The following is a 27,507-nucleotide window of genomic DNA, read 5'->3' on the forward strand; positions in this document are numbered from 1 at the left end:
AAAAAAAAGTATATAAATAAAAAATAAAAGTTTCCTTTATAAATTAAAAAAAGCCCCCCAAAAAAATTAACAACAAAAAAATAGCTAGCAAGCTCAATCCAAAAATAAAACGCTGGCCCCATTCAAGGACACTGCTACAGCTAAAACTTAGCTAACAACCAAAAAAAGGGGGGGCCTAAATGTGCCCAAGCAACTATAAAATCTGCAAAACACTGCCAAGCATTAATAAAATGTGTTAGGTTTCTTTTCTCACAAATAAAAAAAGTGCTACCCAAAAACCCTAGCAGCCCTGCCATTCATTAAAACCTAAGTCTATAAAAGGATGGTCCAGAAACATCGAGATTGGAAGAGCTTTGGGGCAGTCTTTGTTCTGGGTGTGTACAGCGCCTGGCGCAATGGGCGCCTGGCCCATGAGTGCTTCCTAGATGCCAATGCAATACAAATGATAAATCCTCATCATACAGAAAAGTATCATTTTCCCCTTCAGTTCTATAGGACTTTCCCGTAAGTGTCCCACCGTCCCCGTGCATTCTCTGAGCCCTCCGAAGCCTTTGATCTTCCTTGGGCAGAAAGCTCTCAGGCCAGCACTGTTTGCTGGGCTCTGTCAGGCCCCTTGTAGCTCTTGTGTCCTTGGGGGTGTTCCGGGGGTTGAAGGCACCCCATAAAGCTTTCCCAAGGTGAGCTTTGCCGCCAGCCGCCATGGCAGGATTTCAGCGGTGCTAACGGACCCCGGTGGGAGGTGGAACCACGGGCCGCTACGGGACTTTGCTCTGAACCGGATCAAACCCAAATCCCTCCCCAGCCCCGCCTCAGGCAGCCCGCAGCAGCCTGTCGGTGAGGCCAGTGTTCCATTCAGGACCATGGTCAGCAGAGGCATGAACCTCCTGAGAGTCCCGTGGGGGATACGCCATGTTAGCCAGGGGTGAAGTCTCACTGCTGAGCCTTCCCACAAAGGGGGACGGGGGGCCCTGGCACACAAGGATCTGCTGTGGGAGGCTGCACTCACTGCACTGCTTTTGTACCCTCTCTGGGAGCAGCATAAATCCGTAGCCCTCAGCTTGCAGAAAACTTTACAGGGATCTGCCCAGAGGTCCTGTCTCGCGTGAGCAAACGGGGCAGAGGGGACAGACTGGGAGAGGCAGCGGCATTAGTGGGATCAGCCTGCCAGCTGCGAGAGGGCGCTGCCCTTTTAGCTAAGGCAGGCGCTCTTGGCTCCTTGCTTCCCCTCCGTGCTTCCTCGCCTTTTTTCATTCATTCGTTTCCAGCTTGCCCTGGTTTTTCTTTCCCTTCTCTTCTGCTTTTTTACCCTTCACTCCTTTTCTCCTTGGCTTTTTCTGTCTCTCATTCCCTCTTGCTCCTCCTCCTTGGGATTATTTTTCCCAATTCCCTCCCCCCTCCGTACTCCCTGCATTGTTTGGGTGGACACTTCCACCTCCTCCTGTGATCTCTCCTTTCTTTTGGCGCTGTTCCGTGCCTGCTTGTCTCCCCCATTCCCCTGCCGCTGAGCCCCCAGCTCAGGGAGTTTCAGGAACGCTGTTCAATGGGTGGGTGGTTGATGCCAAATTCAAAGGCAAATTAGTGCAGTAAATGCCTTGTTGCCAGGGATCCGGCTTAGCTGGGAGTTAAACGCTAACGCAGCCCAGTGAGGGATCCAGATCTTGGCATGGGGAGGAGGGGGTGAGGATGTAGCCCCAGTGGCGGTGTCTGTCCCTCTTATGGGGAGAGGCCATTGTGTTTCTCTTTCCGTTACAAGGTGAAGCTGGGCTGACAGGAGTCGGAGGTGACCTCATGCCAAAGCACTAGGACAGAGCCAGGGTCCCCAAAGCCAAGGAATCCCCCCCCACCGTCCCAGGCAGTGATTTTACTGTGTGTTGCTACCCAGATGGCTGGGACTCAGGGGACGCTACCCCTTCAGATCTATCTAGGTAGTGACACTCCACACTTGGAGGGCAACAAATGCCTCCCAGATGTTTTGGAAAGCTCCTGTTTTCTGAAGCACCAGAGTTGGGATCAGCCTGAGCCATGACAGGGGCAGCATGAATAATAAATCATTTGGCCGGAACACCCCTAAAGGATACCCAATGAGAATTTGTTCTTGAAGCTATCAGTGGCCAATCACACAAGTCCTTTTCTACTGAGACCACTCCCCCAAACTGTTCTTTGCTTTTAACCCCACCCACAAAGCATTGTTGTCCTTAGCCATGCTATCCTAGTGATTTCAGTGGAAAAGTTGAGAAAACTTTGAAAGCCTCCCCAAGCGAGGGAAGTTGCATTTATTTATGGCGTTATGTTGTGGTTTACCGAATCTCTCTCTCTGCCTCTTGCTCTAGCACTAATGTCCTTGCAGCCGTACTGCTTTGGCCTGTGTTCTTGTTACCTAAGCTAAGCAAGTTTGTGGCTCATCAGTACTTGTGGGAGATCTCCAGGGGAAAGGCAGGTCCTGCATGAAGTGGTGATGTAGTGTGAAGATGTCCCCCTCTCATTCATAGAAATCATAGAATATCAGGGTTGGAAGGGACCTCAGGAGGTCATCTAGTCCCACCCCCTGCTCAAAGCAGGACCAATCCCCAACTAAATCATCCCAGCCAGGGCTTTGTCAAGCCTGACCTTAAAAACCTCTAAGGAAGGAGATTCCACCACCTCCCTAGGTAACCCATCGCAGTGCTTCACCACCCTCCTCGTGAAAAAGTTTTTCCTAATATCCAACCTAAACCTCCCCCACTGCAACTTGAGACCATTGCTCCTTGTTCTGTCATCTGCTACCACTGAGAACAGTCTAGATCCATCCTCTTTGGAACCCCCTTTCAGGTAGTTGAAAGCAGCTATCAAATCCCCCCTCATTCTTCTTTTCTGCAGACTAAACAATCCCAGTTCCCTCAGCCTCTCCTCATAAGTCATGTGCTCCAGCCCCCTAATCATTTTTGTTGCCCTCTGTTGGACTCTTTCCAATTTTTCCACATCCTTCTTGTAGTGTGGGGCCCAAAACTGGACACAGTACTCCAGATGAGGCCTCACTGATGTCGAATAGAGGGGAACGATCACGTCCCTCGATCTGCTGGCAATGCCCCTATTTATACAGCCCCATATGTCGTTAGCCTTCTTAGCAACAGGGCACACTTGACTCATATCCAGCTTCTCGTCCACTGTAACCCCTAGGTCCTTTTCTGCAGAACTGCTTCCTAGCCATTCGGTCCCTAGTCTGTAGCAGTGCATGGGATTCTTCCGTCCTACGTGCAGGACTCTGCACTTGTCCTTGTTGAACCTCATCCGATTTCTTTTGGCCCAATCCTCTAATTTGTCTAGGTCCCTCTGGACCCTATCCCTACCCTCCAGCGTATCTCCACTCCTCCTGGTGTAGTGTCATCTGCAAACTTGCTGAGGGTGCAGTCCACGCTATCCTCCAGATCATTAATGAAGATATTGAACAAAACCAGCCCCAGGACCGACCCTTGGGGCACTCCGCTTGATACCGGCTGCCAACTAGACATGGAGCCATTGATCACTACCCGTTGAGCCTGACGATCTAGCCAGCTTTCTATCCACCTTATAGTCCATTCATCCAGCCCATACTTCTTCAACTTGCTGGCAAGAATACTGTGGGAGACTGTATCAAAAGCTTTGCTAAAGTCAAGGAATAACACGTCCACTGCTTTCCCCTCATCCACAGAGCCAGTTATCTCCTCATAGAAGGCAATTAGGTTAGTCAGGCATGACTTGCCCTTGGTGAATCCATGCTGACTGTTCCTGATCACTTTCCTCTCCTTTAAGTGCTTCAGAATTGATTCCTTGAGCACCTGCTCCATGATTTTTCCAGGGACTGAGGTGAGGCTGACTGGCCTGTAGTTCCCCAGATCCTCCTTCTTCCCTTTTTTAAAGATGGGCACTACATTAGCCTTTTTCCAGTCATCCGGGACCTCCCCCGATCACCATGAGTTTTCAAAGATAATGGCCAATGGCTCTGCAATCACATCCGCCAACTCGTTTAGCACCCTCGGATGCAGCGCATCCGGCTCCATGGACTTGTGCTCGTCCAGCTTTTCTAAATAGTCCTGAACCACCTCTTTCTCCCCAGAGGGCTGGTCACCTCCTCCCCATACTGTGCTGCCCAGTGCAGTAGTCTGGGAACTGACCTTGTCTGTGAAGACAGAGGCAAAAAAAACATTGAGTACATTAGCTTTTTCCATATCCTCTGTCACTAGGTTGCCTCCCTCATTCAGTAAGGGGCCCACACTTTCCTTCACTTTCTTCTTGTTGCTAACATACCTGAAGAAACCCTTCTTGTTACTTTTAACATCTCTTTGCTAGCTGCAACTCCAAGTGTAATTTGGCCTTCCTGATTTCATTCCTGCATGCCTGAGCAATATTTTTATACTCCTCCCTGGTCATTTGTCCAATCTTCCACTTCTTGTAAGCTTCTTTTTTGTGTTTAAGATCAGCAAGGATTCATGGGCCAGTTGTTTCTTGCTGGGTGTTAGATGCCATTGAGTGGTTTATCATTTGGATGAGGTGTATAATCAAGATCAGGAACACTTCCGGTCATTACAGATTGCATGGCACTAGGCTGGAGAAATTAAACATGGGTAATTTTGTTTTGCCTCCGTAAATTCCCCTTGTAGTTTCAGTTGGATGTGATAATCATCTTCACTTCCTGTCCAAAAGAAATTCTCATCCTTCATGTACTGTGGTGTTCTGCTCTGTGAGACATCTGCCCTGTTCCACCCCAGAGATGGCTGCATTTCAGTGGTGGATGAATAGATTCCTGTGAAAGGATAATTTGCAAGGTGCTTCAGCACGGTATGTGCTACCCAGATGTAAGGGATAATCATTAATAATGTTCAGGGTGTTGCAGTCAACTCATAAGTGTCTCGATTCTGGCATATAGTCATCTGCAAAATCTGCTCATGGGCTTACAGTCTTCACTGCTGTGAATGTGTTCCCTTGAGTATCTGGAGCTGGGTCTCTGGGGGTGGTGGGGTGAGATCAAAACACACTTTCTTCCCTCTCTCCGTTGGGAGGGAGCAAAACTGAATTACAGCCACCTTGTTTATTTCTCCATGTGTGCTGGCCGATGATGGGTGAAGCTCAGGAGGTTGGGATAAGAACCCACAGAGAGGCAGTTCTCCAGATCTCTGATGTCGATGACAGGCGTTTCTTGCTGGTTTTCTGACTTCCACTGAGGCAGGAATACCATGAGACCAGCCTATTCTAGTACTTCCAGCCTCGCTGTGTAGCCTTGTGTTGTATTTACAGTGAATTTAGTATGCTGTATTACACCACCGTGGGTTCGGCTCTGGTAGCTACAGTTTCAACCTCAACAGAGGGAAAGTCATCTCTGCTACTTGCTTCAGATTTGGAAGACCTAAGCCCAAGGATAGTGACCACCCGTTCATTTACAAGTACAAGGTCTATTCTGCTTTACAAGTTTTATTAAAGTTACAGTTAAAGTTATGGTGATAGAATTTGTATATGCATGGGTCAAGTCCTGTGCACAAGTTACTCACATCCTTCTGGATACCATTAGGGTCTGATGGGTCTCTCATGGTTTGATCATCAGTAGAGGGATCGTTCCTGCTGAAGTTTCCCATAGAGAGCTCAATTGTCCTACTCTGGGCACCCTCTTTTTATAATGTGATTCTGACTATACCTCATTAGCATGTATGCACATATTGCACCCCACGGTGATGGCATGTGTTAGAAAAATGTGACTACCGGGTATCTTGTAAGCAAAACATTACTCTTACTGTTAAAAAATTAACAGTATCACCCACTGGTACATCTTTTCCCATAATCATGTGGCATAGGATCATTTTTGGTCACTTACATATGTCAAGCATTTTCTTAAGTCTATGGCCTAGTATGGCTAATCTAAAATCTTACAGGCCTTGCGTTCAGCCCTACTTACTTAGATACCTAATACATACTTAATCTTTCTGACTACTGATCAATCTCATACTTCTATAATCCAACAATTTAACTCTATTTAGCATACAATGATTAAATATGATGTGACGTTGCACTCCATACGCTTTATAAAAATATGTTTATAAGTGTGAATAAGCTGTAACTGGAATATGCTTTATGCAAAAGGTCTCTTGTAAGGTATCATTACAAAGCTTATGATCTACTGAGTGTGTTCGTCCTATTTGTATGAATGTATCATTCTTGTATCTGAAACTAGGAATATGAAGTATAACTCTGTGGTCCTATTGTAATTATGCGACGTGTGGGCCATTAATGGTGGTTTAGAATCTTGATGGCTCCCATTGACTAGGACAATTGGTTGTAAATGGATTATTTACCTGCAAGCCGGCCTGTGTAGTGGGGACCAGCCCTGGAAGAATGGAGGGGGTCTCACAGGACATGTGAACATGTCACATGATACTGGAATCCATCTTAAACCTGGTGCTTTTCCATTTAGAAGGAGGGGTGGGAACCCCAAGAGACAAAAGATTTCTGCCTTGTGCCAAAGATATAAAAGGGGGTGGAACAAGACAAAGGAGGTCCCAGTCATGAGAAAGCCCCTGCTTTTCACCTAAGATGCCTGCTGAAACTAAGAAGGACTGTACCAGGAAAGGATTGGGCCCAGACTAGGAAGGAGTTTAGTCTGTGAAAGAAGCTTAATGGAACATCTCTGAGGGTGAGATTTACCTGTAATCAATTTCTTAATGTATTAGGCTTAGACTTGCGTGTTTTGTTTTATTTTGCTTGGTAATTTACTTTGTTCTGTCTGTTATTACTTGGAACCACTTAAATCCTACTTTTTATACTTCATAAAATCACTTTTGTTTATTAGTAAACCCAAAGTAAGTGATTAATACCTGGGGGAGCAAACAGATGTGCCTATCTTTCTATCAGTGTTATAGAGGGTGGATAATTTATGAGTTTATCCTGTATAAGCTTTATACAGAGTAAAACAGATTTATTTGGGGTTTGGATCCCATTGGGGGCTGGTTGTCTGGGTGCTGGAGAAGGTAGCCTGCTGAGCAGTTTTTGGTTAAAGCCTGCAGCTTTGGGGGCGTGGACCAGACCTGGGTCTGTGTTGCAGCAGGCTAGCGTGTCTGGCTCAACAAGACCGGGTTCTGGAGTCCCAAGCTGGCAGGGAAAATGGGCTCAGAGATAAATTCAGCACATCAGGTGACAGTCCCAAGGAGGACTCTGTGACTGAACCTGTCACATGGGACATGGCATGTTAGTTAATTGTAACATCACACCATAAATGACCAATAACCTAAAATGATTGGCTACAGCTGTACCGAGGTGGTGGTGTGATGAGGGATGTTCTCCCATGCAAGCGGGCGCTCTCCAGGGTTTGGAATGTCAGTACAGTGGCTGAACAGGGGGTTGGCATTCCAGAGCCTGGCATTTGGGCCCTGACCCCTTGGGAGCTGGGTGTGTCGGCAGGTCTGTATTTGGGCTGGTGGCTAGCCTGGCAGGGGCAGTTACAGGTCAGGATGGAGGAGCATTGGCAGGGCTGGGGAAGCCGGGTCTGGAACAGCGTGTGGTGCTGTAGCTCAAGGCTAAGGTGTGTTAGCAGAGCTGTGCTTGCCTCTGTCCCTGAAAGACTGGCTGGTCTTCCCCTGAAAGCAGGTCAGTGTTTGCAGGGTGCCCCTCTGAAAATGATTCCCATGTTGCTGTGCGCTGCAAAGGAATGGCACCGCTTCTCTTCCCCAAGCGGGCGCAGCAGGCTCCTCTCTAACACATAGGCAGCAAAACATCCAAGGCGGCAACAAGGGAGATGCTGCTCCTCGCGTGTGTGACGACAGGGCTGGGAGGGCCAGGCATCTGCCTAGGACAGCAAGAATCCTCACCCAGGCCCTGCAGCTCTGTCAGGGGGAGGAGAATGTGCGATTGATTTTTATATGTAGAAGTTGGTCCAGTAAAAGAGGTTCCCTCACCCACCTGGTGTCTCCAATGGATTTTTAGGCAGGAAAGGCTAGGGATATTGATCCCGCCCCCTCACATGACTTTCCCATGGAAATCCAGATTCTCATCAGTTATGTAGCCCGCTCTGATGCATACCCTAATCTCATAGCATCCTGAATATTCTTTATCAGGGTTTTCTTCACTCAATCAGTCTCCTTCTCCCACGCTTTAGCTAGGAAGGGAAGGGGGAAGGCCAGGAGTTGAGCCAGGATCAGCACCACTGAGACACTCAAAGCTGCCAGCTTGCAGTTTTCTCCTGGCTCTGTTACCTGGCACTAACCTCGCTAAGATCACCCGCTTGCCAGTGCATTGCAGAGGAGAGGAGGTGGTGAAGGAAAGGAGGGGACCTGCTAATGCAGTTCACTAGCCTTGTGCCAATGGAGACCAGGGATAAAATCTCACTTGCGTCACACGTGCAAAGCGTTTGGAGATCTCTGGATAATTCCCAGTGGGAGTCCATGTCAAAGCCAGCACCCCCTTCAGAGAGCTCTCCGACTGGAGTGGGCTGTCCAAAATGACGGCTCCCAAGGAGTTCATTGACAACCCTTCCTCCCACTGTGACCGTCTGTAGCCTTACGTTCACCACTTTTACAAAACTATGATCAATCTTGTACAAAGTATGCCTTGTGAGATATCATTTGAAAACTCATAATTGGCTGATCATTATTGTCCTGGTACAAGATGTGTGGCAAATTTGTATGCAAAGTTATAAAATTCTATTGTATGATTTTACTGAGACATGCTCCAAGTTTAGAAAAGCAGATATAGACCAGTTCCTCAGAGACAAAAGGCAAACTGGCGCCTCAGCCGGGCGTCAACACAATCAAATGGACTATCACCTGGTTAAGTGGCCATTCTTTGGCGGGGGGGGGGGGGTGAGAAATTTACATTTTTGGCAGTGGAACAGCTGGAGGTTCCCATGTAAACAGACTGGCTGTTGCCTGAACCCCAGTTGGAGACGATTCTCAAAGAGAAGGAAAAGATATAAAAATGAGGAACAGAGGCCCTAAATCACTGCTCTCCCTTATCTCTATTCACGGCATCAACAATGGTTGAAAGACAAAGGAAGCATCATTGAATTGGGGAAGAGGTCCTGTCTGCTGTGAGCATGTGGTGAGAAAAACCTTTGTGCTTCAAGTTCACTTAGGTAGTAGTTTGCGTTTTAGCTTTTATTTCTTTGCAACCAATTCTGACTTTTATGCCTCATTACTTGTAATCACTTAAAATTGATCTCTCTGTAGTTAATCAACTTGTATTATTGTTTTATCTGAACCAGCATGTGTTCGGATTGAAGTGTGGGGGGAAACTCCATTTGAGAGAACAGGGTTTGTGCATATCACTTTCTGTTAATGAAATGACGGACTTTCTGTGAGCTTGTATTGTCCAGAAGGAAAGAGCAGGACAATACAAGATGCACATTCCTGGGGCCAAGTCTGGGACTGAGAATTTGCTGGTGTCGCTCTGTAATATAATTCAGGAGTGGCTGGCTAGAAGCACTCGTATCATTCAGCTGGGAGTGATTTTGCACGCTGGGGGCTGTGTGTGAACAGACCAGGAGTGGTGGTTCTCACAGTGAAGCAGTGTGAAAGGCACGCTGGGTTGGAGAACCGATAGGGCTCAGCTGTTCAGCAATCCAGATGGTATCCTGGGTAATGTCGCGGCCACCCACTGTGATGTTGAGTCACGGGCTCGCACTCGGACTCCCTGGCCAAAGCAGCCCCCTTGTCAGGCTAAGCAATTCTTGCCCTGCAGTCAAGAGTGGAAGCCCAGCAGAGAATGAACTGGGCAAGGAGCAGGGTCTGATGCTGACAGAGATGCTGAGCTGAGCACTGAGGGAGGGGGAGCGGAGGTGCCAGTGAGCCAGTATGCAAAGGCCCCTTAAGAATCCTAGATTTTTGTGGCCTCTTTTCCAGGTTGATCCTTTGGTTGGTCCCTTCTTTTGGTGATCTTACCCCCCGCCCCCTCCCACCTCCACTCCTGCAAAGTACTTGAATCCACTGGATTTTAACAGCTCTGCCCTCCTGATGTTTCAGCAGGTTGAACCAGTCCCTCTAGAGCAGTGGTCTTAAGCAGGGGTACGCAGAGGTCTTCCAGGGGATACATCAATTCATCCAGAGATTTGCCTAGTTTTACAACAGGCTCCGTAAAAAGCACTAGCGAAGTCAGTCCAAACTAACATTTCATACAGACGATGACTTGTTTATACTGCTCTATATACGATACACTGGAATGCAAGTACAATAGTTATATTCCAGTTGATTTATTTTGCTATTTATATGGTAACAGTGAGAAAGTGGGCCATTTTTCAGTATTAGTGGGCTGTGAAACTTTTGTATTTTGATGTTTGATTTTGTAAGCAAGTAGTTTTTAAGTAAGTTGAAACTTGGGGGTACTCAAGACAAATCAGACTGCGGAAAGGGGGACAGTCGTCTGGAAAGGTTGAGAGCCATTGCTTTAGATGAGAGCAGGTACTACTCTGCACTGTCACAGCAAACAGAGAGAGGCCTATTAAAAATGCTCTGTGTGCTAAAGAAGCAGTGCACGGGTGTCCTTACCTGTGTGGGTTTGTGCGTGAGCACGTTTTTCATGTCTCTGTGGGCATGTGTGTGTCTGTTTGCATGTAGGCATGTTCATGACCTTGTGGATCTGCATCTCTGTGGGCATTCTGATGCGTGCATGCATGTTAATGTACCTCCCTTTATGTGGGTCTGTATACATGCTTGTGCATGTTTCCATCTCTGTGTTTGTGTGTTTCTGTGTGCATGCATGTTAGCACATGTCCTTTTGTGTGAGTCTCTCTCTGTCATGGCAAGGAAGATGGAGGGCGTAGTGATGATCTGCAATGATGTTGTCCCCCTCCCCCCCCCCGCCATAAACGGGTATTTTGAGCCAATTGGAGCATGAATAATTTTCTCAGCAGCCAATCGCTAAGCTCCTGGGCTCCATTTCAACAACTGCCTGCAATAAAAAAGAAGGAAAAATTCCCAAGCCAGAGCTGGTGGAGGGAGAAGGGGGCAATGGGAGGGGCTAATAAAGGGGATGGAGCTGATTTATAAATCAAAGCCGAGAGGCTGACTTCATACCCAGCCTGTCAGCTCTCCGCACTCAGGACGGGGAATCAGGAGGTGGGCCACTGGCACCAGTGCTACCTTCTCTCCCCTGAGGAATCTGCGCCGGACAAGCTCCTCACGATGCCAGAGTGCTGGGACGGGGTAGGTACAGCCCCCACCTCTCCCCGGTGTCAGGCAGGGCTTTCCCAAGCGATAGCCCCCACGATCCACACAAGATCTTTGCACCAGCCAGGGCTGCCTTTCACAAGCCAGCACAGGCAGTGGGGCCAAAGAAATCTCGTCTGCTTTCTAACGCGTGCATTTCCCCATTCCCCCCCCCCGAATCACAAGCAGATTGCAGGGGTGCCCAGTCCCCAGCGTCTTCGTCCCCACTGGGCTCAGGTGCTGCAGAGAGCCACCTTGGTCCTTGCAGCCCTGAGGGAAGGAAAATGAATGCAGGAGCTACAGCAGGGATGGGCATGTGTGTCTTTCTCCAGCTCGAGAGATCTGGTGTAGGGAAGCATGCCTGGGATCCCGGGGAGAGCCATGCCTGTGTCCTTCCCAGCTGGGATGCCTGTGTCCTGAGAGGTGGGCGGGATGGCTGGAGGGTGACTGAGGGCATTGCATGTCTTGTTGCGCGTATCAGCAGCCATCAAAGCCGAGCCCACACTGCAGGGACTGCAGTAGCAAATGACAACAACAGGCGCTGCTGGAGGGGGGTGAGCAGCAGGCGGGGGAGAGGGGCTCAGCACTGGAGCGGGTTTTGTGGCTAACCTTGTGCAGGCTGGAACATCGAGGCGAGAGGAGAGATGCGCAGGGCTGGGCTTGACGTGCTCCGCCGCAGTGTGATGGATCATCCCTGTGACCAGCAAACATACGTGGCGTTCCATGATGAGACCCATGGTCCATGATGTTTGCCCTGCACAGCCAGTGCCTGGATGGTGCTCCCCATATCGCCCACCCGGTCTCGGTCTCTCTCCCCGTCGCAACAGCATCCGAGCACCTATGTTGGGCTAATTCGTGAGGAGCTACGGTCTCCCCCACCCCGACCATGTAGGGAAGCAGCATGCGAAGGGGCCCTTCTGCTCAGCCCAGGGGGATGCAGGGGGACCTGGGGCTTTGGGCTCAGGTACGCAGCAGTGTTGCTAGGCAGGGTGGCGTGTGCATGAAGCTGCAGGGGGACGCTGGGGAAGGGGCAGGGAAGTTCTGCGCTATTGACGCTGCGCTGGAAGGAGCCGGGCCGAGGTAGAAATGTCTGGCACTAGGGAACCACGTGGCTGGAGAGGAAGGTGCAGCGGTAGCTTCCTATTTTCGATCCATAAGGTGGGGGATGAGTGCTACTAGCATATGTGCTAACTCTTAGTGACGAGCTAGGGATAGCGAGGCACAGGTGGGCTGGCAGGTAGGTCTCAGAGCTGAGTGTCAGGACACCTGGGTTCGACTCCTTGCTCTGCCCTGTTCTGTGACCTTGGACAAGTCCCTTCTTTGCTTTGTGCCTCAGTTTCCCTGTCTGTAAAAGGGGGATCATGATCCTCCTGGGAGATCTGTGGCTGAGAAGTGGAATATAATTGCTGAGCGGAAGTAGGGACGGAAGTGGGGATGATATGTACTTGCCTCCTGGAGGGGTCAAGAGGACTCAGGACAAATGACACTTGGACAGAGACAAGCGGGTGGTCAGGACGGGATGTGCAGGGGGCACTCATGAGCTGGAGGCTCAGCACCGTCCTCTGGCCCCATTGAGACCTTGAGCAGCTGGCTGGAGCTGATCAGCCTCCTTTGGAGGACGGGCCAACCTTGGAGCAGGGATCCTGAGCATCTCGCCCTCTGTGGCTGATGGTTCGGATTCCCCTTTTCCTCCCTTCCAGAGCCATGGTCCGTCTGTGTGTAGATGGCTTTGCGTGTAACACCGAACTCCCCTCTGCCCCTTTGGGAAGAGATGCGTTCTGCCTTGGCACGGGGAGGGCAAGCCAGCTGTGATCCTTGCCCCAGAGCCAGGAGGAGCAGGCGAAGCCCAAGGTGACCGGCTGGGAAGGGGGACGTACTGGCTGAGCCAGAGAGCACAGCAGTTTGGTTAAGGTGATGGCAGAGAGCTTTCCTAGCCAGACAGACACTGGGTCCAGGTCAACCGTGAGTTATCCTTATGCAGCGTCAGTGAGTGCATGGACACCAGGGAGGACAGGATCGGGTCCCTTGCGTTAAAGCAAAAGGCACACCTGGCCAGCCTCCCCCCGGGGTGTATTTCTATTAAAGCCAGCAAAGTGACACCGCTGGTGAATCTGGCCAGTCCTGCACTGGCCGGGAGTCCAGATTAGGAGCCAAAGGGCCTTTAACTCACTGGGAGGGGACTTGTCCGAAAGGCACAGCTCTAAAAAATGGACAAAAGTAAGGCGCAGTCCCTAACCTGAGTACGTCCTTGAGAACACAGGCAGGGGGATGACATCACTGAGAGCCAGTCAGAGCTGAAACTGCATCCCAAAGCCACCCGTTAACAAAACAGCCGGAGAACCGTTTGAGGGGTTGGTTTTTTTCTTTGTTGCAGCTGGAATGTTGTCAGGAACAGCTGAAGAGGGAGTGTTTTTTACAGGGTTAGAGCAGACGACTGGGAGTCAGGACTTCTGGATCCTGTTGCCAATCCTGCCACTGAACTCTTGGGACACCTTGGACAAATCACTTAACTTCTGTGTACCTCAGTTTCCCTAGCGAGAATGATTCTTTTTACCTAACGGGGGCGGGGGAAGCCGTGAAGTGTAGCTTATTAGAGCGTATAAAGTCCTTGGAGATCCTTGCCAAAGGGCTCGGTAGAAAAGCACAGGGTCACTGTGAAGTGTGTTGGAGAAATGCAGAGTCTCCAGCCAAAGCACTGCACAAAGCCGAGAGGTCAAGCAGAGAGCACACTAGCAATCCAGGCCGGTATTGCTAGGGGACATGTAAGCTGCATGTGCAAAACACCTGGCATGCTTGAGCAAGGAGGGGATTGCCTTGCAGACGCGTCTGCGTGGATGGCCCTGGCTTGCGCGTACAGATCAGGTGTTTTGCATGTGGGAGTGCACTATTGCACACATGCTCTCAAAACAGTGTAAGAAAGCGGGGCCAAGAGGTGGCTGCAGGAGGGGTGTTCTCAATGCCCCAAACAAAGTTTTGTGGCACCTAGAGGTCCTAGTCTGATCAGGGCCCCGTTGTTCTGGGTGCTGCATACATACTCTGGCTGTTCCTCTTCATCCTCCTAGCTAAGCTCTGAGTCAGAGGTCACAGCTTGAGAGCAGCTGTGGGTAAGGTGTCCATGCCACCTCCCCGTCCCCATTCTCTAACACTGAGCAAAGCCCAGAAGCTCATCTCCAGAGAGGCCTTCTGACCCGTAAGTCACACCGTAGCGTGACGCTACACACCCACTGGGGTGCTGAGACTCCCATGTGGCAAGCCAAGGGTGCCCAAGCATCCTGCCCTGTCCTGTTCCCACTAAGCCTCGGTGGCAAAATTCCCATTAACGTTCCCGTCTCCTAGTTTTTATGTATTTAACCGATTGGAATTAAAGCAAACCCTTCCATAAGCCGAATGCGATTTGGCTGAGAAAGCTGGAACCTTGGAAAGTTGCTGGATGGAACCGTCTGTGGCTCTGCTCCTGCGGGGCTGGGCATGCACCCCGGGGCCCGCAGGTTTTTGTGGTGGGGGATTTTTGCAAGCACACTGCTGTAAGCATAGCGCTGCTGCTTTAAACCAGCAGGCCTGGGTCTCCGGGCATCGTTTTCCAGCCCCGCACATGTGACCCGCCCCGTTGCAGCTGCCGTTCTGGAAACCCTCATTTCTCATAAGCTTTTAAGACCCTGGGCCTGGTGGAGCTTTTCTTCCCTTCCAAGTAACCATGGGAACGTGGCCACTTTGGGCAGAGTGAATCCAAAATGGCAGCCATGAGTGGGAGGGAGGGTGTGGAGGGGGCTGTGGTGGGGGAGGACATCCAGCAAGCCCTGGCCCCTGTGCTTTTAAAGGAATGGCGATGATGTGATATATCTTAGATCACTGATTTGGGAGATACTTTTGTGACTCCTTTGTGAGGCAAAATACACATTTCGGGGGGAAATACCCAAGGGCAAAGAAATACCATGGGCCCAATTTTCCTCTGCTCTGGTGCCTAGTTTTCGAGGTGCTGAACACCCACCACCCCAGTCAAAGTCGACGGGTGCTGAAGTACTGTGGCAGTGCCAGAAGTCCAAGTCAGGACTGAGACCTCCTGGCACTAGGTGCTGTACAAACACACAGTCCCCCGCTTTGAAGATGTTGAAATCTCCTCGCTGTAGGGAGTGACCCCTTGGCTGAGATTAAGAGTAGGCTCAGGCTCTGTTGACAAAAGGGGCAAACCCCTCCACCCCAGAGCTTCGTGACAGAGGGGCGGGCAGACCTGTAACACTGGGCATGGGGTGGAAGCAAGGATCAGAGAGAGAGATGTTGTGGAATGATTAGTTGAAACTCCTCCCCTTGCGCCCAATGCCCCTCACCCCGGCTGAGTGACTCGACCAGTCCTGGGAAGCCGCCAGAGCCTGATTCTTTTTAACTGTTGCTCTCTGAGCCCCAAAGGGCAGGTCTGGGCAGCATGGCCGCGCTTGAAGCAGCAATGAAAGGCTGGCTCCGTCAAGAAGGCTCCCCGTGTCCGTCCCGGAGCCCAGGCCTGCATTCCCTGGAATGCAGCCAATGATTCTCACCCGGCCAGGCGCACTGTGCAGTCGGGATCTTCTGCATGGCGATACCCACATGGCTGGGATCACGGGCAGGTGCCCAGAGGGGGACTCAAGCTGGGGATGTAACGCCCTCGGCCTAATACGGTGGCATCCCTACCCCCTCACTGATGGGAGTGAGAATGTACGGGGGGTTCACGGAGAATGGAAGAGGGAGCCCTGAAGTCTGGGGACTTCTGATCGATCTGTCTTAGGGTTTTATACTGCTGCCCGTCAGCGCGGAGCTGTAAAATCAACAGCAGCAGCGAAGTCCCGAGTGGACCTTAGATTTCAGGTCAACCCACTAGAACTGGAAAGTCCAGATCCAGATTTGGACTGAGGTTTCGACCCCCCCCCCCCCCCGACGCTGGGTGTGGTGTGGGTGTTGGCTTGGGTCCCCTCTTTAATCCTATTATATGTGAGTGCTCGGTGCTAGAGGGCGTTCACCAATCAGACACTGGAGCTGTGCAAGGGGATGGTTCTCAGCAGTGGGGGAATTAGCACCATTCTCCCCTACAAAAAGGAAAGGCATCATGGAAAAGATCAGGTTCCCCGGGAAGATGGGTCCGACGGCACAGCAGCAGAATAGCTCTGATACAGCGGATGAAGGTTTGGCCAGAGATGTCCTCACTTTCCGCTGCTGTGGACAAAGCTCCCTTATGCACCCTCGTTTACCCCTCGAATTGTGCGCCTCTCTGATGCACTTTACTGGGGACTAAACTAAAGAAGCGAACGCCGTAGATCAAAATCCTGGGGCTGGTTGCCTCCCTCCTGTTTGTTCCAGCGCATTGCAGAGCTCCGAGCTCCCGCTCCCTTTTGGTGCATGCTGCAGTACTGCCAAGCCTCCATTAATCCCTGCCCCGAATCAATACTCCAGTCAAGAAAGCAATCCCATCAGAGCAGGCAGCTGGAACATGGCTCCTAACAGGGCAAGTGGGAGCTGGCAAGCAGACCCAACTGGGTCTGTGCCCTGGATCTGACTGGGCCGGGAACTGGAACGAATGCTGAGCAGGGAGGCCAGGCAGCTTAGGGGGTGGAGAAGGAGAACAGAGCGGCATGTCTGGGACGCTGTCCCCTCGCTGCTGCGGTCCTGGGAAGGACAAGGCCAGCTTTGTTCGGAGGAGTAGGATTCAGCCATTTCAGCAGCCGTGCAGCGGAGCTGGGAGACGGAGCAGCAGATGGTGCAGTATGAAAAGCTCAGGGTGTCGTCTGGCTTGTAAGCCATTCAAGTGACTCTTTGTCTGACAAGGGCTCCCCCTCCACAGCAAGACAGATTAGGGTCAAGGGCTCTTTCTGAGGGAGAACCTGGAATTAGAGTGTCTCTAGCTCCTCCTGATTGCGATTGAGCGGGGCCAGGGCTCACTGCATCTTTTAGCATCGTGGCTTATTGGGATGTAGCTTCCTGTTTTAACCCCACAGTCCGTGTTGTGCTATTCCAGTCCCATCCTCCCACCCACTCACCCCCGTCCAGTGCTAGGAATGATTCTTTCTTCCTAGCAGGCTCCATTGTCTCTAGTGAGAATGATTTTCTCGAACACTAAAGTTCTTGCTGATTCTGGCTGCAGATCCTGTTCACTAATTGCCCTAGTTTTCGTTAAAAGGGAACATTGATGTCCTGAGCCCGGCATCCTGCTCTGGAATCTGGCAGCGTTCCAGTCCTCCCGACAGGCGCTCTGGGAAAACCCCTGCCGTGGCCAGTTTGCAGCCCCGGCACGTGCTGTCTCGACGTTGTTTCCGGACATGTGCCTGTGACCCAAAAACCCAGAGAGGCTTGGCGTGGCTGCACTGAATCTGTCCTCCTGCCAGTGCTGCCGCCTCTCTGGTTATAGCACTGGGTACCGACGGGGGAGCGGGAGCTGAAGGAAGGTGCTGAAAGACCTGCCTGTTCCAGCCAATAACAACAGAGGCTGTCTGCGATTGGCTGCTTACAGTATCCTCCTCCTCCAATAGGCAGGAATGGAGTGTTTTGATTGGCTGGCAAGGAGATCACGGTGCAGGTGCGATTGGCAATTTTCAAGGGCAAGGGAAGTGGCAGCCCTGACCAGCTTAATGCCAGCCCAGAGGGACCACCGCTAGGCAGGAGCATAAGCCAACCTCTAACGAATGGGGAGAAGTGTTCCCTGGGGCAGGTGGGCCCGTAACTGCTGCTGTGGGGATTCTTGTGCCTTCCTCAGGAGCAGCTGGCTGTGGCCACTGCTGGAGATGGGGGGGGGGGGGGGGCGGGGGGAGGGCTGGAGTGGGTGGAGCTGAGCAGGGCTGTGACCCGGTCTGGCAGTCTCCATGCGAAAGGGCATTTCAGACGTGTAGCGTTGTGGGACTCACCCCTGCGGCGCCTCCTGCTGGTCGTCTCCGGGAATTAGCTCTTCGACCCAGGAGCGCCCTCTGCAGGCCGGTGTCCCGCTCGTCGCTTGGCCCCCATGTCCCTCCCGGACCCAGTGCCCTGTTCTCTGGGTGCTGCCCCCTGGCAGTAACCCCTCAGTCTTAGGGTCTCCCCTCCCCAGGGAACCCCCACCCACTATCCCCACCTTGCCTCAGTATAAGGCTACTGTCAGTCATCATCTAGCCCCACACCCTGGGGCAGACTGCAGTATCAGCCTACTCATCACTGGCAAGGTTGGGTTTGGACTTGCTGCCTTGGCCTACCCCTGGGCTGCCCTCTGCAACCTCCCAGTACCCCCTTGGCCTTCTGCTAGGCCGCAGCCTGGGGCTTTCCAGGCTGGAGCTCCCCAGCTCCTCAGCCTTTCCCCAGCCCTGCTCCACTCAGGTACCCTGTCTCTAGCTCCCTGCAGCCAGAACCTTCTCTCTCTGAACGCAGAGTGAGACTCCTTCTTCTTGAGCTCCTGGCTCAAGCCTTTATAGGGCCAGCTGGGCCCTGATTGGGGCGTGGCCCCAGCTGAGCCTGCTTCCTCCCAATCAACCCAGGCCTCTTGCCCTTCCACAGCCCTCTTCCAGGGCTGTTTTAAACCCCTCAGGGCAGGAGCGGGTAACCACCCCGCTACAGGACGCCATAGCCCATTCAGTTGAGACAGACAGTGTGCCAGGCGTCATGGGGTCTGTGAGATGGACACCTAAGCTCGACTGAGATTCCCCAGCTCATTCCACAGCAGAAACCTGAGTGATCGTGATGGCTGATTTAGGCCTGGATTGAAGTAGTGACCTAGGGATAAAGGGCCCCGTAATCGCGCGCGCTCTCTCTCTCTCTCTCTCCTAACTCTGTGCTCATCATCACTATAGTATCTGAGCAGCTCATCTCCCAGTGTTGGTTCCTCTCTTCGGAGGCCTCTATGTCCGCCATGACTTTAGGATCCTCCTCACCCTGCACCGTGACCTCCCACTGGAATGAGGGAACTGTCAACCTCCAGCGTGAGACATGAGGGAGCAGGAAACGGGGCTGTCCCAGCCCCCAGCTCAGCACCGTGGGACTCCCTAGTGGTGGAGATTAGAATGATCACGACACATAGCACCTTCCTAGCGCAACGGCCCAGCCTTCCCTCAGCAACAGAAACATCCCTATCAATGGGGCAGGAAAGGAGTGACTGTGACGTTACCCAGGGTTGGGCGGCACCTCACCACCACCTGCCCTGAGCAACAGGAAGTCTTGTCTGTGCCTGCTCTGGGTCAGCTCCCTGACACCAGCAGCCTCTTTGCAGGCCTCTCCGTCTCTGTGCAGGTAGCAAGAGGCACACATCAACCCCTGAGTGTTCGCGTGTTCCCTGTATAGTCCAGCCCCTTATCCACTGGACACTCACAGAACTACCAGGCCTGCTCTTCCCAAAGGAACACATCTCAGGACCAGCACTTGGCTTAACCCTACAGCACTGAGATATAGCGAAAACAAGAATAAATTTATCATCGAAGCACAGAGATTCACGTGATAGTGAGTAAGAACATTGGGAACAAGTGGTTACATACAGAACAAAATCATAACATGCTTTCTAGAGCCGAAACTTAACTAACCAGTTCTCCCCTGTCTATTTATTGACCCAAAGTTCTCTTCAGCATTCTCAGCCATGCCTAGTTGAGACTCCTCTTTCATGAAGTAAAACCCGCTGCCCATTTACTTGCTAGGAGAAGGAGGACAGGTTGTCGTCTTTGTTCCTCAGATACTCTAGAGCAAACCTTGGATGTGTACCTCAAGAAAAGCCCTCTCCCCCACCCCCTGCAGTGTTTACTTGTAATTTTCTCGCTTTGAAATTCTTACAATCCTTCATTACCGGTCGGTTCAGACAGGTGAGAGGAGAACCATTGTGAAACATACAATACTTAATTTATACGTCAAGAGCCAGCTAGATAAATATTTCTTATCTGAAAGAGAGCCTGCTTTTCACTTTTGCTGGAGACCAGACCCCAGACACACTCCAAGAACACAATTTTCAGTATACATCCGTAACTCCTTACACAGCCTCTGTATGTGCGTTTCGCGGCAATGTTGGTGACCAGTGTGACATCGGCTTTCATTTGAGACGTCACGTGACGTTTATTGGTGAACTATAACGTACATACCCGACCCAAGAGATCCCGGCAACTTCTCTGCACCCCTTTGGTGCTGCTTGCTGGTTGGCATTAAGAGGTTCCTGGGTCACATCAGACCCTTTGGGGTCTTTAACTTGTCAGGCACGTGGATATCATGCTGTTGAGTCAGCTATAATTGTCTGGACAATTGTTCCGTTATTGTCACTAAAAACCACTCCGAGTCCAGTCCCTGTCATCTTCCCAGATCTCTTGTACCTGCTGTGAAGCTAGTGAATTGGCGCTAGATTTGCTTGTCTGCAATTTGGTGTGTGTGTCTCAGCATTGCTGTGATGAACCTCCCTTCGCCGGATTCTCAGCTGATGTAAATTAACCTATGGTGATTTCCACCGTCTGAGGATTTGGGCCCTGTTTCTCTGCGACTGTTGAGCTGCCAATTCAAGAAGCTTAATGGGGCAGGACGACATTTCCCTGTGTACCCACTTCGGATCTTCCCATTTCATTAGGGCTTCTGGTAAATGCTAGAACTGCAGCATAGAGACCGACATTGGTGTCCCAAGGCTGCCTTGTCATGCCTTTAACTCTCTGATGGTTTAGGAAGGAGGGTTGATTAATTAGTTAGGTGATTAATTTAGGTGAAGCTGCCGCTACTCTCTGGAGTGTCAAGAAATCTGTGCTAATAAGAGCCTAATGAAGTTGACATTTACAGGAAGGATTGTGCATTTTATGGGTGCCAGGAGCTGCCACGGACTTACTGTGTGACCATGGGCAAGTCACTGTCCCTTGCTGAGCCTCAGTTTCCCCATCTGTAAAGAGATCATGATGATTGCCTCATTGAGGTGTTGTAAAGCTTAATTCACAAATCGGGGAAAGGCACCCCGTGCAGAGGGGGTTTAAGTAGGGATTTAGTAGGATTTAAATGGTTCAGGTGGTTTTGTGGCCAGCCTTCACCATGGGGCAAACATCACCCTAATGTTTCTCAAGAGCTTTGACGTCCTTGGATGGAATAGACCCTAGAATGGCAAAGGATTATTTTTGGTTAGCCTCTTTCATACATATTATGGGCCTGCTGCTATTTAAGTCAATGAGAATGACCGGTCCCTGTATCCTGATGGCGTCGTATAGTTAAATAATAGAGGAGCGGGTGAAATGCAGAGATTTGTGTGTGTGTGTGTGTGTGTGTGTGTGTGTGTGTGTAATTAAAGGTGGCAAATTCAAATCTGATGAAAGGAAATCCTTTTTCACACAACACACAAGTAGCCTGTGGAATTCACTGCCACTGGATGTCATTGAGGCCGAGAATTTAGCAAGATTCCAAAAAGGGATTGAACAGTTGTATAGATAACGAGAATAGTCAGAGTTATCAGAATTAATGATGATACACATGGTGGAAGGGATTAAACCTTGTTCTTCAGAGCTTCATTCAGGCTCTAATTATTAGAGACCAATGTGCGGGGGCAGATTATCCCACATCTCTTCACTGCAAGATTCTTGTGCCTTCCTCTGAAGTATCGGGTTCTGTCCGCTGTCAGAGACAGAACACTAGGCTAGATACCTCAGGTCTGCTCCAGTCTGGCAATTCATTGGCTCCTAATCTTTGGGGCATACTTCAAGACCTTCCTGGGTCTGGAAGACAGCAGGACAGCCCTGTCTAATCTGCTCTAGATCCACATCTGGCCTTTTAAAAATGCAAAATGACAAAGCAAATCCGTGTTGCTATAATCCAGAGCCTCCTGCCAGTGGGGGATATCTGGCATGGTTTTGGATACTTTGTCTGTCCCATTGCTCACGCCAGTTGGGTATTTGTGCATGTAAATGACCGCGTGTGTTTCCAATTGGTGATTTGGGTGTGAGTCACGTATGCAGATGAGGTGGTGGATTTGGGACGTGGCTGTTAAAAATCCATCTCCCCTTTTCTATCTTTGGGAAGGATGTGGGGGACATTTGTGTCCATCAGCTCCAATGCCATGAAAATGGTTGGAAAGTTTATGAGCATTTATGGGAGTCAGTTTGGGGAACGTCTGTAGGAGGGAAGAGTTGACAGGAGCGTGCGTGTGAGCACATGCATTGGTATATGTGTGAGGGTACACCTGTTTGGCAGAGTGGGCACCAGAAGTGTGCTAGCGTGCTGCGTGTCAGTGCGTGAGAGTGAACATGTGTGCTGTGTGTGTGAAAAGACTTGTGTGCATGGCAGCGTACACACGTGTGATGCTGTCAGTGACAGGTGTGTATCTGTTGCAGGCAGAGTGTGTCTCTAGTGATTGCTGTCACTGGTTATTTTCATCCCAGCATGATTCATGGCCAGGCTTGCATGGCTCTGCTAGTGGGAGAGCTGGTGAGGGCAGGCGTTGCCCGGTAGAACTTTGTTATTGGTCTCCTCCTTTCTGGGTAATAGGGTGACCCCAGGGAGGGGCGACATGTAACCCTGTCTCTTCTCTCTCTCTTCCAGGAGCATGATATCGAGACCCCATACGGGCTGCTGCATGTGGTCATTCGGGGGTCCCCAAAGGGAAATCGCCCGGCCATCCTGACCTACCATGATGTTGGACTCAACCGTAAGTGCCACCCTTCCATCCTGGCCACCGGCTGCTACCATGTAGGTTTTCTGAGCACAGCCACAGCGGAGCGCAGCGAGGTTCTGTGGAAGCGGAAAGTGAGGGGGATTAGAAGCAATCTCTGAGTCAGGCTGCCACCCACAAAAGAAGGGCAGGAGAAACTAATCCGAGTCCAGGAGAGACTGGAGAGTCTAGCTGAGGGGCTCCTTGCCCGTTGCTGTCAGAGTTGGGGTTGCTGGCTGTGTGGGTCTGAGACAGCCACTCCTCTCTGATCTCAGAGCAAACCCAGATGAACTGGAGCCAGGCACTTTATTAGCCAGTGATGATGGGTGATGGCACAGTCACCACCGGTGGCCCAATTGGCTTCCGACTGAAGTCCTCCAGAAATTCTGCACCTGGGTTGAAATCCTAACGTCGGTGAAGTCAATGGGAGTTTTGTCACTGACTTCACTGGGCCCAGGATTTCACCTCTGGAATCAAGCTGCAGTCTGTATTCTTGGCTTAGGGTCCGAGAACCAGCACAGATGGGTTCTGTGAGTGACACTGGGACAGAACAGAATGGAGTGGTTAGAGGATGGGGACTGGGAGTGAGGACTTCTGGGTCAGTTCTGCCACTGACTCTGTGTGGCACTGGGAAAGGCCCATTTACTCTCTCTGTTTGAGTTTTCCCACCTGAAGTAAAATCATGAGTGATGTGGAGAAAGTGAATAAGGAAAAGTTATTTACTTGTTCCCATAATATAAGAACTAGGGGCCACCAAATGACATTCATGGGTGCAGGTTTAAAACTAATAAAAGGAAGTTCTTCTTCACACAGCGCACAGTCAACTTGTGGAACTCCTTGCCTGAGGAGGTTGTGAAGGCTAGGACTATAACAGGGTTTAAAAGAGAACTGGATAAATTCATGGAGGTTAAGTCCATTAATGGCTATAAGCCAGGATGGGTAAGGAATGGTGTCCCTAGCCTCTGTTTGTCAGAGGATGGAGATGGATGGCAGGAGAGAGATCACTTGATCATTGCCTGTTAGGTTCACTCCCTCTGGGGCACCTGGCATTGGCCACTGTCGGCAGACAGGATACTGGGCTGGATGGACCTTTGGTCTGACCCAGTATAGCCATTCTTATGTTCTTAAGTTAAGATTATTGTTCCCATTTTTGTCTCGCAAGGGTGTTGTTATTTTTATTTTGATGTTTGAGAAGAAATTATTTGCACTTTCATTCTAGATCATTTTATGGCCCCAACATTTCTTTTATTTGAAATGGTTTCTCTCCCCCCCCCCCTTTCAAAATTGAAGTTTTTTACATTTCAAAATTTCACATATTTGGATGAGAAAAACTGATTTTGGAGGAAGTGACACGGTGACTTTTGAAAAACCTTTAACTATTTGCCTTAAAACGGAAGCAACAATTTGAGAGTGAAAATTCTTTGTATTTATTTATAGCAAACCCCCACCTTTCCCAGGCGCTTTGTAAAATTTTGGACAGTTTTGTAAAATCTGTTTTTTTTTTTTTTTTTTTACACAAGTCTACTTTTGAGGATTTCAGATTTTATTGCAAATATTTTGTACAGCCCTCAACCCTGGCCCTGCCTGCCGTGCAAGGGTGAATTCCATTGAATAACACTGAGTTCCTGTTCAAAAAACTGAACAGAGGAATTTTAAAGGGCCAAGACTGTAGCTGTGAGTCCAAGTGAATGGTCGTAAAGCACCTGGGATGAAAGGGAAAGCATGTATTTTACTTATTATCTATCTATCTAGGTATGTATATGGTCCTCAGCCCTGCAATAGCTGAGCACCTCTCAATCCTGAATAGATTTTATCCTCACAACACTCCTGTGAGGTAGGGAAGGGCTTTATCCCCATTTTGCAGAGTAGGGACCAAGTCACAGTGGTATTGCCTAGGGGTTAAAGCACTGGAATGGGAGTTGGGAGACCTGGGTTGGGTTCCCAACTCTGCCACTGGCCTGCTGGGTGATTTTGGGCAAGTCACTTTCCCCTGTGTGTGCCTCCCTTTCCCCATCTGTGAAATGGGCATAATGAGACCTCCTTTGTAAAATGCTTTGAGATCTATAGATGAAAAGTGCCATATCAGAACTAGCTATAATTATTAAGTGACTTGCCTAAGGTCACACAAAGGGTACGTCTACGCTGCAAAAATCACCCATGGCAGTGAGTCTGAGCCTGGATCAGCTGACTCGCACTCACGCTATAGGGCTAAAAATAGCAGCATGGACATTCCCACTGGGGCTGGAGCCCGGGCTCTGAGACCCACCTCCTTCGCCGGTTTCAGCACCCTAGTGGGAACGTCTACACTGCTATTTTTAGCTCCGTAGTGTGAGTCTCAGGACCTGAGTCAGTTAATCTGGGTTGTGAGACTTGCTGCCGTGCAGGGGGGGGTGGGGAGGTTTGCAGCATATACGCAGCCAAAGAGTCTGGCTGAGACATGGTCTTTTGAGTCCCAATCCAGCCCCCTACCCACTAACCTGTCCTTCCTATCCCATCGCCGTCTCCTGGTGAATTGATTATTTTTGCATGCGTCTGACGAAGTGGGTATTCACCCACGAAAGTTTATGCTCCAATACGTCTGTTAGTCTATAAGGTGCCACAGGACTCTTTGTCACTTTTTACAGATCCAGACTAACACGGCTACCCCTCTGATACTTGATTATTTTTGATTACACCAAGATGGAATTGTCTCCAGTACACAGTTTCTGATACAAAATTGTATTAACGCAATTCCCCGTACTGGAGTGTGTGTGAAATCCAGGTTCCATTGAAGTCAATGGGAGTTTTGCCATTGACTACAGTGGGGCCAGCATCATCACTGTATGGCTATCGAGCAGTATCCACTGACTATGTGAATGGCTGTAGTCTGATTGGCAGCTGTGATTAATCAATCAGATTACATGGATTTGCATAAGCACCATACAGTGGTTTCTCAAACTGTGAATATGTAACTGAGATCTTCCAAGCTGCAGCTGGCACCAGGGATGCCAGCTCAGCTCAGATTGATTTTCTCCTCTCACACTGACATCCATGGGAGCTTTGCCAGTGAGGTCAGAGGCTGCAGGATTTAGACCAGGGGTCGGCAACCTTTCAGAAGTGGTGTGCCGAGTCTTCATTTATTCACTCTAATTTAAGGTTTCGCGTGCCAGTAATACATTTAAACGTTTTTAGAAGGTCTCTTTCTATAAGTCTATAATATAGAACTAAACGATTGTTGTATGTAAAGTAAATAAGGTTTTTAAAATGTTTAAGAATGTTCATTTAAAATTACATTAAAATGCAGAGCCCCCCGGATCGGTGGCCAGGACCCAGGCAGTGTGAGTGCCACTGAAAATCAGCTCGCGTGCCGCCTTTGGCACGCGTGCCATAGGTTGCCTACCCCGATTTAGACCCTCATGCCACAGCTCCTGTCCCTACAACAGCTGCTGTTTTTTACCTTCCGAGAGAATCCAAGCCCTTCCCATCCAATTCCATTGTGAAACAAAGTAGCAACACCAAAGGGTTGCATCCATTCTGGGGAGGGTAAGCCTTGCTGAGTATAATAATGACTCAGCAATAATCATATCTGGGTAGGGAGCCCTGAGGATTTCAAAGTAGGGTTGGGTGCTTAATAGATTTTCAGTTCTCTGGCACTTTCGAAACCCCGGGGGGGGAGAAATTTTGTTGCGGATTGAACCAAAACCAAACTTTTTTGAAATGCTTGCCGAATCAGAAAGTTGAAAGCCATTTTTTTCGGGGTCAGAGAGTTTTGATTTTGTCCAAACAAAATGTTTTGCACATTTCAGTATTGACCCTTTTAAAACATTTTTAAAATCAAGAAGTTTTGTTTTTAAAAATGTTGAAACTAGCCTTTTTGGTTTTTCCACACTTTGGGGGTAGGGCGGGGGGGTTCAGCTGAAACCATTTGGCAAATCCAACACAAATCTGTGAAACATTTTGGTGCCACTGAATCTGCATTTTTTTGCTGAAAAAAAGTTTTGGTTGAAAAATCTTGCCCGGCTCTACTTCAGAATTAACCCAGGATAGAATTATTGCCTCCTAGACAGTGAAGACCCTCCAAAGTTGCTGTTAAAATAAAATAGTACGTGGTGATTGCGATAGGCCGAGTACAGAGGAGCCCAAATCCCAAACTGGCAGATGACGTTTTGTGTAGGATTATAAAATCCAAAATCTCTGAGCACATTCATATTGGATTATGTGAGACACTTGTATATTTAAAAATCACCATCTGGCTTCTTCAAAATATATTCAACTAAGAATGGCGTAGAAATGGTCGTTTAAACCACAGCATGCAGCTGTTGAGTAATCACATGGCATTTTCCTTACCTTATAATAAATCTGTTGTTCATCCTAAATGAAACGGCTGTTGAGAGAGCCCTGCTTTGACAAAGGGAATTTCACACTGCAGTTAATTGGAAGCAAGTGAATATTGATATTAAACTCCTCCATGCCCTCTTCTATCTAGACTTGCTGGTGGCTGCAGTGTGGTGAATGCTGCCTTCCGGGACGGGATGTGCCAGCTAGTTTGAAACGGTTCCGATTCTGCTACCACTTCTATGGGTGTAAATCAGTAGTACTTCTCCCATACTAACACAGTCCCACAGCTTGCAGAAAGCAATGCCTGCCTCCAGCCTGCGGACTACAACAGGGAGGAGGTTAGAGGAGAGGTGGAGGGAGGTCTGATACGCCTGCCTCGTTTTTTGCCCAGTACAACAGCGCAGAGCTGGCAAACATGGTTTGATGTGACCATGAGGCATGAGGAACAAGGCTGTGCCGAATCAGCCTGCTAGTGTTTAAAAG

General features: G+C 49.8%; 1 protein-coding gene across 3 annotated transcripts in view; it reads left to right on the top strand.

The window, feature by feature from the left end:
- Window positions 1-27,507, top strand: part of NDRG4 (NDRG family member 4) — a 71,614-nt gene that overhangs the window by 22,775 nt on the left and 21,332 nt on the right. For 2 of the 3 annotated variants that reach the window (XM_065416318.1, XM_065416319.1), the window contains exon 3: window positions 22,599-22,704. In XM_065416318.1, coding sequence (XP_065272390.1) covers window positions 22,599-22,704 — 106 coding nt within the window. Of the gene's footprint in view, window positions 1-22,598; window positions 22,730-27,507 lie in introns of those variants that run through there. The other variant, XM_065416320.1, reaches the window with a different exon arrangement.

Source organism: Emys orbicularis, chromosome 14 (assembly GCF_028017835.1).
Source record: "Emys orbicularis isolate rEmyOrb1 chromosome 14, rEmyOrb1.hap1, whole genome shotgun sequence".
In the NCBI taxonomy this organism is placed as follows: Eukaryota; Metazoa; Chordata; order Testudines; family Emydidae; genus Emys; species Emys orbicularis.